This window comes from Phalacrocorax carbo, chromosome Z (assembly GCF_963921805.1).
Source record: "Phalacrocorax carbo chromosome Z, bPhaCar2.1, whole genome shotgun sequence".
NCBI lineage: Eukaryota > Metazoa > Chordata > Aves > Suliformes > Phalacrocoracidae > Phalacrocorax > Phalacrocorax carbo.
The window spans coordinates 21026694-21037840 of NC_087548.1; the positions used below are offsets into that span (position 1 = coordinate 21026694).

Consider the following 11147-nt stretch of genomic DNA (forward strand, 5'->3'; position numbering starts at 1 on the left):
GGGGATGATGGGCTAAGGATTACTCCAGCAGCCAGTCACCTGCATGGAGAAAGAGTGAGGGGTAAAAAAATAGAAAGAAACAAAAGTTTCTGGTCAGATAAGTACCCCTGAATCAGCTGTCACACAGAAAGCCTGTGGCAGAGAAGAAAACTAGATTTGTGTCATTCATGCACTAGGCTACAGCACTGGCCTTTGAAAGACCCAAGGCATCTTCAGACATTCAGCATAGGATCCTGGGTCTGGTCTTTCCTGAGAGGTGGGCATTTGGGCAAACCCACATGTTGTCTGTCTGGAAGCAGGCTGGTTTTCTGACCTTCACCCAAAGACGAACTTAGCTTGCTTCTGACGTCTAAATCTCACCACTGCTTTGGCTTGCTTGTGTTTTTATTTTGTATGTGTTTTTAATACATTAACGTATAGCAAATAGACGTTAAATGGCAGATTTATATTTCTTACTTTAAAATTCATCCACAGAGCAATTTATGTGAGAAGAAACATAAAAGATAAGAAGGTATCAAAATTTTAAATGTAAAAGCTTTGATAATATAGAACACAGTATTTTCTTTTTCAGACAGTTTTAAAACAATGTTTTAGGGAAAACAGTGAAAGTAACAACAGTAAGCAAGCACAGCAAGTATAATAGGCTTCTGGATCATTATTAGGTACTCCAGGAAATACTTATAATACATTAAGTCTTGTAATTTTTCTCTTATTTCTGAAAAAAAAATTAGATGCAGACTACAACCTGTTGAGACGTAACTTAGACACCAGGATTTTGCATGGATTTTCTGAAACCAAACACAAGCTTGCACAAGGTGAGCATTAGTCACCTGTGTTTGCTTGTTGAGTACAGCTTTGTTCATTTCAGCACAAAAGCCTGCACCTTTTCTGTCCCCACCACCAAAACACCATGCCCACAAACCTCACTACCAGGCTGAGCTCAAGGCTCACATGTCCTCAGATCACAGGAAACACCCATACAAATTCTGAAATTTCACAGTATTTCCCAACGATCTCTCTGTTACATAAACCTTGTGGAACTCTATACAGTCTTGTAAAACAAAATGAACATAGACCGTAGGTATTAGAGAACAGTTGAATATACTACAATGATATTATGCAAATCAAGGATAGTTGAGGTGTTATTGAAGTCACTGAAAAGCAATAGACCCCTAGATCACAGGTTTCAGCTTCAGACAGTCCCATGCTGTTTTCATCCTTTAAAACGTAGCTTCTAGGTGCAGCAAGAAATTGGAGTGATAAGAAAAACAACCGTGACAGAAATCACTCTTCAATGGTGATTTGGACTGCAAGGAAAAAACAGCAGACTGACGAGCAACATGGGCTGAAAGTCAGGTAATAACTTAGAAAAGCCCAAGAACAGAAATGTGAGGAGGACAAAACAAAATCCCAAAAGCTGAGAGGGAAAGAATGAATAGCAGATGGACAGAAAGAAAGACGGAAGAACTGAGCAAGAGAAGACATGAAAAAAGACAGAGAAAACTTTGGTGTTTTCCTTAACTGAGTTATAACAACTACATGTTGATGTACCTTCAGAAACCAAGGGCAACAGGCAAACATCTTTAAAATATAAAATAAAACTAAGAAAGATAAAGACACCAGACTTTTGTGGCTCTAAAGTTCAGAGTGTTTTTCACAATTGCCTCAGCAAAACACCACTGGAGCTGCCTGGCTTAGACCCGAGATTTTCAGCTAACTCATTCTCCTCTTGTGCAGGCCTTCTATCTTCTCATCTCAGCACAGCTAGTTGCTAGTTAGCCAGTGGCAATAAAAATAGCAGCCTACTTTCTATCATCAGCCACCCCTCCCATTACAAAAGAAAAACATTTTATTTTCTGCCCTTACAGCAGCCTATAAACAAGGAGGTTTTTATCTGCCTCATGTGCTCTGAGTTTTGCAAACAAAGCTGCTTGTGTACCCACAGCAGGTGTGACAGGCAGGACAGAGATGTAAAATGGGTGGCTTCTATCACATTGCCCTCCTTCTACTCAAACACTTGGCCCCAAATTGCTTCTCCCAGTCTGTCTGATAGCACAGGTGCCTACTGCTGAACAACTCTGCCAGGGACACCTGAGGAGCCAAGGGGGTGTTGCCAGAGCTGCTGTACAGACCCAGAAAAGAGGCCCCTCTCAAAACAGTGTACAAACACTGGAGTATCCCACACAGACCAGATAAACGGAGGAATCAGCATCCTTAGGTGATGAGTACACACTTCTCATTCATCATTTCTTTTATTCTTCCCAGCCAGAGAGATTTCTGTACTTTACCTAAAAGCTCTGAAGCCCCACAGAAGCACTGTGAAATGAAACAGCCACTTCTGCAACAGGGATGAAATGAGCAGCTTGTTCTTTCCAGTACAAGCTGCAAGTTTCATATTTCAGCTCCTCCTCCACATTCCAGGCCTGTCCAGGCTCCTCTCCAAAGATTTCAAAAATGGAGTCTCTCACAACTACTTACCCACTGAAATACTCAGTGCCCAAGGCCAGGGTCTTTGTTGTCTTTCTGTCAATGGTTTTGTGTACTGCCATCCTCTGCCTGCTGCAACTCAGATTTTTTAAACCTAAAATCAAAGATTTTTATTCTTTTGAAGTCAAGGATTCACGAGGAAGGATTGTTTCCTTGGAGAAGTACAGAGGGAAAGTAAGTTACAACTTCATTGTATCTTTGTCTTGAATCTTTACTGAAAAACAGGTCTCAATTTGTAGGTTAAAAAAAGGTCTGGTTATGGGAATTTTTGACAGAGATGAGCACTAAATTCCTGTTCTTCAAAGAGTAGGCTGGAGAACTTTTATCTAGGTCTGCGCCAGGAATTAAGTATTAGATATAATAAATCATGAAAAATGGTTTTTCACATTCTTTATCATAAATTAATATAGCCTAATAATACAATTTGTGGATTTTACTCTTAGTTAAGAATGGTAGCATGTTGTGTTCAATTCTGGAAGTTGATCTAGTAAATATGATTTTAGCGCCTGCCCTAAATATCTGCTTTTTTACATGTTTATATTTAAACAATGCTGTAAGTTTAAGTTTATCCATTTATTGGATTTTTAAAACAGGTTGTCTGAAAGTAAATATTTTAAGTTGCTATCATCCTTATCTGTTTAACGAAATTATGATCAGACAGATTAAATTTAGCCTTCAGGCAGGAGGGATTGTAGTAGTGGGAGATGCCATTTTAAGACTTAATTGTAATCTCTATGCAATCTCTAGGTTTTTTTCTTACTATCATAACTTTATTTCTCTGAAGGCAACTTTGGTTGTAAACGTGGCCAGTTACTGCCAGCACACAGACAAAAATTACATCGCACTGCAAGAACTACACAGAGAGTTTGGTCCCTCCCACTTCACTGTGCTGGCTTTTCCCTGCAACCAGTTCGGAGAATCAGAGCCTAGTTCAAGCCAGGAAATAGAATCTTTTGCCAAAGGAAACTATGGAGTAACCTTCCCCGTTTTCCACAAAATCAAGATCCTAGGATCAGAAGCAGAGCCCGCCTTTAAATTTCTAATAGGTAACTATTTTCTTTTATATATCAAGCTGCCTGTAACCATGGTATTCTCCCTAAATTCCAGTCTGAGTTTGTTGGGAAACATTGTAGTCTTCATAGTCTATGGAGAGGCACTCGGCATACAATTCATGTCGTTTCAATGTGGATATCAAAAATGTGGTCAGAAGAGTTGTATCCTGAAAGCATCCATTTCCTCCCACTGATTATAAAAACAGACTACTGCAACCAGCCCAGCTAGAAACATCCATTCTGTGGATGTACAAACTTGAATGCAAAGACTCCTACTTACAAGATCCCATGTCAAATTCTGAGACTTGTATTGAAAAACAACTTTTCTCATTGACAAAAATGTAACTATGGGAGGTCTTAAAACTGCTGGAAGATTTTATGTAAACAAATGCAGATGAGAAGATTCCTGTTTTAGCAGTCATATGCCCACCTTTATGTAAACTGTATTATAAAGCAGGATTATATATACTGTATTTATATATAATCACTGATTTGCATTGATTTGTCTTGTGAACTTCAGGGCACAGCCTGCTAAACCCACTCACGCAAATACTCCTGTTACAGCAAGCATTTACTGACTTAGAGCCTCATACTCTCACAAGCAAAATGAAACTCTCTTCAGTTGACCAAAGAGCCCACAGACCCAAAGCCAACTTCAAAAACCTCTCTGAATTTTCCTGAGTTTTGGCCAGGCCTTGAGCCATACTACACACTGATATAAAAAAGGAAGGATAATTAGAACATGACCCTTTTCTATCACATCATTTTTACTAGAAAATAAGGTAGGAGAAAGCCCAATCTCCCTGCCCCAAGAGAGGATCACATTTACCCAAATAAGTACCACACGTGTTTCTCCAGACTATTGCAGTATGAGAGATTCCAAAACCTCCCAGTCTATGCCAGTTCTTCACAGCAACTCTTGTCAGAAAGCACTTAAGTCTGTTGCTTCTTGCCATATCCTCTGTGATACCTCTTACGTACTTGAACATTTAGGAATAAATTAAGTGGTCATCATTGTCACTGTAGATGTTTCTTACTACCTTCCCTTAGGCATGTCACCAAAGACCTCAGGTACAGCTTCATTGCTGCTCTGAGTTGCCTGGCGTCCAGTGGAATTACTGAATGCACTCTGGAGGTGCCTCTCAGTTCATTATAGAGGAGACTAGAGCACATAGGTAACAGCTGGGTGGGATGAATCCAGATTCTAAATACCAGTGCCACCAGTATGAGACATTAATACCTATACAGAAACAGAACAGCCATATTCACTCACTCGGTTCTTATTTGACATGCTGTTCACCCACAAGGAGAAAGATCCTCCAGTACTTAAATATTTTGAAATAAGGTTTTTCTTCACTGACATTCCTCTACTTCACATGAAATTACTGTGCATCTTCAATTAAAGAAGCACCTATTTTCTTCATGTACCTGTCTTGCCAATCAGAAGGTTGAACATGTTCATGCGACACCCCCTTGTGACTGTGAGCAACAATTTTTACAGCACTGTCAAATAGTCTAGTGTAAAAAGAACACAGTGGTAGCACAAAGATGGTTCCAAAGACTTTCTTTATACAACTTCTTCCTTTCACAGCAGTAAGGCATTCTGTTGGGCCAGCACAAGATTTGTGGCCTCACCTTTCCTCAAATAATCTCCAGCTTCCTATGTGTTTGAATTATTTTGAGTTATTCATATGCATTAATGAACACTGGAAGAATATTCAGAGATGGGGTTATGTGACTTCAAGACTGATCCTAGACACAACATCTCAGCAAAGGTATAATTACTAGCTGGGCCAGAGGCTCCACAAGATGAGCTTTACCAAACCCATTTGCCTGCCATGGTGTCCCCTGACAGTCACAACATTACAAGTGTAGTCCAGTGGCAAAATACAACCCATTGCTTCCAACAATCAGTGGAGAGTTCAGCACTGTTCCCCAGTCAAAATCTCCTGGAGTTTTCTTCTAGTTCTATCTCAGAAAGCAATTTCCCTCTAAACTTGTGAGACTCTCCAAGGACAAAGCCAGAGCCAACAAACTGCTTCTGCCTCCTCTAGGAGCCACAGTTTCCTGATAGACCCTTGATCTCAGAAATTATCTTGCCAGGTATTCATGATAGCAAAGATACAGGTAAGCTTTTGCCGCATGGGATGAAAGGAGCTGAACTAAGACATCACCAGTGTGACTTCCTGCTCCCATTTCACTTCCCCTAAAACCAACATAAAACTAGGGATTCCCAAAATGAGTGTGCAGCCCTCATATCCTCCTCCCTAGGAAGCTGAGGTAGTCAAAGTAGGAACTCTTAAACAGTTTCACAAGAAGTGGAGAGCATAATTCACGTACCACTTTTCAGATCATTAATACCACCCAGTAAATCCATGCCCAGACTATAGCAAAAAGCAAAGTGGGATTACTTAAGCACGAGTAGCTGAAGAATCACTGCAGGGTAATGAAACAATGACAAGTGTAAGTCACTAAAATGGTATGATGCCGTTCTTACAGACTCTTCAAAGAAAGAGCCTCGATGGAATTTCTGGAAGTACCTTGTCAGCCCTGAGGGTAAAGTTGTGAAATTCTGGAGGCCTGAAGAGCCCATAGAAAGCATCAAGCCAGAAGTAGCATCATTAATCAGGCAGATTATAATGAAAAAAAGAGAAGACCTCTGAAAAAGCCGTTCATACTGTGAATCCATTCAACAGCTAGTAACAAACAGATTTTGATATTCCATTAATACATAATTTCCCTGACTGAAAGACATGGGGCCCAGAGGCATTGTACAAGGTTTTTAGAGACAAATGCAACTGAAGATACCAGCTTTGCAATTTCTTCTCGAGGAAGATTACTGAATTGTGAAGCTGTCACTTAGTTGTAAAAAATTGTACATATAAAATTATTAAAAGAAAAAATTAAAAATTGCAAAAATGTTTCTTTGCCTGCTTTGTATTTTATTAATTTTACATTTCATGTTTACAGCAACACCTTTAACCTCTTTAGCCTTCTCCATACATTTGCGCTGCAGTACAGTGCCTCAGCTGTGAGCTCATCTCTTGCTGGATTCCCAGTCTCCTGACCTGGATGACGGCAGGGCTTGTGTGAATACATATGGTTGCTTCCAGCAGGATCCAAGGGGCAACAAAAAATCAACAGCCTGGTACTCTTAACAGACATCTTCCTGAGACAGTCCAAGACAGTGCTCCCCAGCCAGTTACGTCACATCTCTGGAATAAAACAATCTTCAATTAGAGGTAGAAGGGGATGAAGGTTCATGCCTCAAGCCCCACTCTTTTCACCTTGCAATTTCCCCAATTCTGCATGTAACTGCAAACCCATTACCAGCTCTGTTCCATTGTTATATTTCAACTTGCCAAGTGGTTTGATTTATCTGTTGGATGAAGGCAGACAGTAAATTGGAATAAGGAACCTCATTCCAGCTGTCCAAGTCTTAAAGGAGGGCTGAGAGAATAGAAATGAGGGAAAACAGTGTCTCAGCAGGGTTTTTTTAATATGAAAAAGGACTGGTAGCAAGTTCTCTTGTAAGACTAACAGTGACTGAAAATACCTGAAGTACTTCAAAACATTTTCCAATAAAGATAACTGCTTAACTGTTTTAAAAAGGTGAGAAATTCAAAAGCAATTGAAAAGAAAAAAGTATTTTTTCATTCACTTATGACATTAATTGAAAAGTTCACAGAAAACCTCTGAAGGATAAGGGCACTAAAAGATTTTGAAAAGATTGAGGTACTGATGTAGAGGATTAAACAAAGTTACCCTCAGTAATGACAACGATCATTTTGGAAGGGAAGTCAAAACTTATGCATGACAATTTTAGCCACTCTAACTTTCAGAGATCAGTTAAGGGCCATGTAACAACCTAGTTAGTCCAAATGAGCCTACTGCTGGTGTTTTAGACCACCCTCTGAGCTGTTTGCCATTAGCCTGCAAGATTCCACATGCAATTGGTCAAGACAGTTCCTCTTCTTATGCTCAGGTCCTGTGTTTTAATTATAGAATCACAGAATGGTTTGGGTTATAGAATCACAGAAGAATGGTTTGGGTTGGAAGGGACCTTTAGTGGTCATCTAGTCCAACACCCCTGCCATGACCAGGGACATCATCACCTAGATCAGGTTGCTCAGAGCCCCATCCAGCCTGACCTTGAATGTTTTAGGAATGGGGCATCTACCACCTCTCTGGGCAGCCTGTTCCAGTTTTACTCCAGTCTCCTCATATATGTACAGATCCAGCCTTGGGAACATTTGGCAGAACATGTCAGGTGATTTTTGTCCTCTTATGTCCCTGCTGCTTTGATGGAGCAGGAAGTGAAGTGAGCTATGGATCCTCTCCCCTCACTGGGAGCAGTCTTGATTCCACAGAACTAAGTGGCAGGACACAATATTTTTCCCATAAATGGTGGATGATATCTCTTCTTGACATTGTACGTGACTAAAACATGATGTCTATTCATGGGCACTGCTATAGCTCCCTGCTTTTCATATTACTGAGTAAAAAAAAGGATAAGTATAAAGAAATGTTGGATGCTGTCAGTGGAACACCTGACAAAAATCTATTTTAGTCCTTGTATTACCTGAGAATTACTCAGCATATGAGACATTTCACTCAAGTTTTTTAAATACCCTATGAAAGATAAACAGTGCAGTACCATTTTCTGGTTTGGAAGGGATTAGGAAGAGAGTGTGCATACCTTGCTTGTGATTCACTCACTAAAGCTCATATTCACAGTATACACTGTGATCTTAAATAACTCAATGCCAGCATTAAGCTCAACTCTCTTCCTGGTATTCAGAAATAGCATTGGATATTAGCAAATGAGTGGACAAAATTATTTAACTCACTGCTTCCTGAATTACTTTTACTTCAGATTCCTAGAAAAAGGTTTTGCCTGGGAAAACAGTCATTGAATTTCTTATTGACTCTTATATCTCTTATATGACTGTATGGTCACAATCCACTACAACCATCTTCTGCAGAAAGCATCTTTAACTGCCAAATCTACAGAGCTGGAAAGGCAAATAAATAAATGGAAGTTAGAACACTGCTATACAAGAACACATTTATCTACAGTCAAAAGCCAACAAAGTAATATGAATACATGTTTGTATAAATATCCAGTTACAATTTATGTAGGATATAGCATATTAAAAAAATACTAAACTACAAATCCTATAAACAAATTAAAACCTATTTATTAGAATCTTAAATTATCCCATCAATTTAAGATAAAACTGCTCTGTTAAGAAAGTTAACAGAGTTCAGGCCATGAGTGTTAAGAGTTTCTTCAACTCCATTTGAGCATAACCTACTGCATCTTTCAAACTAACACTTCCCTCATTCCTGTCTCACGCTTCCCTCACTCCTTAAGTCTGACACATCCTCATTATCTCTACCAGATACCATCTAACTGTCAGCTCCTCTTTCCAAAAAATTGCCTGGGAATACAAATATTCTAAATCCACTTCAGTCACTGATTGGACATGTCCCTGTTAATTCAAGTACTATGAGAAAATACTTGTTTGCTGAGCCCACACATCAAGGCTCCAGTAAACATTTAATGGTGTAAAAGAAACATATTGACACAGGGCCCGAACCTGAAACTCTTAATACTTATATAATTTCGTAAATTCTTTAGAAACCAGTTGGATTAGCTGTCTAAGTGTGTCAAATACAGTTACATTTATTTTATACCCTACATTCACTCACTTTGCATAACCCAGCACAGCTCCTTTCAGTCAGAGGAACTAGGCAGGCACTGGACCCCATACCAGCTAAGGATTCAATGAGTTATTTCTAACAACAGTGTTCATAATCTTGTCCCAGCTGTGATGTGCTAATGCGGTAGTGTAGTCAGTTGCTGCTATAAGAACAGCTAACGAACAATACACTACCTAATCACCACATAACAACACTAGGATCACCCTAATTCTGCAGGTCTTCACAAACATTGGTGCCATTTCTCTTCCTAGGAGACCCTCTCTTTGCAAGGCACATACAGCAGCACCCAGATCAAGCAAGTAATAACAAAGAGTTTCTTTTTCATTCTCTAAGTGCCTGAAGTTCCACGATGAGGATAGTGGTAACACTCTGTTGCCTGTGGCACTATGTTTGATAGAAGCTTCCACTGTAACATGAATCAAAAGGATCAATGTGCTTCCAGCCTTTATTCCTCCAAAGTGTAACACTATGTCCTTTTCAAATCATGTCTCCTGGTTGGTGAGGCTATGTGCAGTTGTTTACAAATTAAGTAATTCTGAGAAGCAAGGGGAGAAGAAAAACTCTGAGGTTGACTTCTCTTTTTTTTATAGAATGGACAGGTAATCATTTTTCAGATATAGCATTTCGGCAGTTAATTTCCAGCATCTGATTATTCAGTTTACACACACACCGCACACACACCCCCAAAAAAACAAAAAACCCACAAAACCACACCACTCTTGATATTTGGCAAATATCATTACAAAAAATGTAAAATCAAACTTTAAAATTTGTAAATTTTTTAACTACTTCTTTTGCTTTAAGAAAACTTCCAGACCTTAAAATTGTTTGAAATCTTTGAATTATTTACCTGTTTCAAGTATTTATAAACTTCCTGTTACCTTGGTATCTAAAAGCAGATGAAAACCAGAGCCTACATGAAGCAAGAATTATCACAGTTCTTTAGATAATGGTGGATAGCAGAAATACAAGATACCACTATAATACCAAAAATTAGCCTGACAGCCATAACCAGCAATAATCAGGTGGACCCAAAATATTCCTTATACAAAAGTAGTAGCTCTCCATTTTGATGATCAAGGTGTGTGGAAAAGATAGCAACTGCATGTTAGCTGATGTCAGGATTTCAATCATTTAGCATGCACTGCCATCCAAGTCACACACAGATGCACAATCTGCATTCCTGGAAATTAGAGCCCTAGCACTTTCCAAAGGAACCGTGTTTAAACAGCGATGAGCCAGCCCTGCAGCAGGTGGCAGTGCAGTACTAACTGCTACATTCAGATACAGCAGTCAGGTAGCAGTACACTGCCTACCAGACACAGAGTCCGTGCAGAGCGAGGTGCATCACGAAATAATATGCCTGGAAACATCTCTTGTTCTCTACCTAAATTCAGCATTGCTTACCTGTTTTGAGGTTCAAGTTTCATATCGATATACATACAAGATCAAGAAGTAAATATTGTCATGAAATAAATGGTGCAGATAAGTTTCTGATTCAGCAAGACCTGAATTAAAGCAGTAGAATAAAGCCTATGTGGAGTATGACTAGAGTCAGATCCCAGACTGTGCAAAAGGAACTGTATAGTGTTGCAAACAGTTTCTTGCTGTAGTTGTAGGAACACCAGTACGGTATGTTATGTCCACAAGTTAATTAGTATCATACACACTCACTTCAGTCCTTTTCTCCCTCGGGCATCCATTTATGGTCAGAGTTGGAACCTGGCCCTTAATCTAGATGAGCCCAGAGTCTAACTCAGATTAGGCAGTTTTAGGTTATTTTGAAGTTAGAACTATAATTGGTTGCTCCATAATGCAACTTAACTTTGTGTGACGAGCCACACTGTACCTCCATTTACAGCCGTGTAAGGGAAGATGCAT

The 11147-nt window shown here is 39.4% G+C and overlaps 1 protein-coding gene across 1 annotated transcript; it reads left to right on the forward strand.

Moving 5' to 3' along the window:
- Positions 1 to 2431: 2431 nt before the first annotated feature.
- GPX8 (glutathione peroxidase 8 (putative)) lies at positions 2432 to 6452 on the forward strand. Its single transcript, XM_009502097.2, has 3 exons — positions 2432 to 2661; positions 3272 to 3533; positions 6039 to 6452. Exons 1-3 carry the CDS (start codon positions 2455 to 2457, stop codon positions 6200 to 6202), a joined length of 633 nt encoding a protein of 210 aa, XP_009500392.1. The 5' UTR covers positions 2432 to 2454; the 3' UTR covers positions 6203 to 6452.
- Positions 6453 to 11147: the final 4695 nt, after the last annotated feature.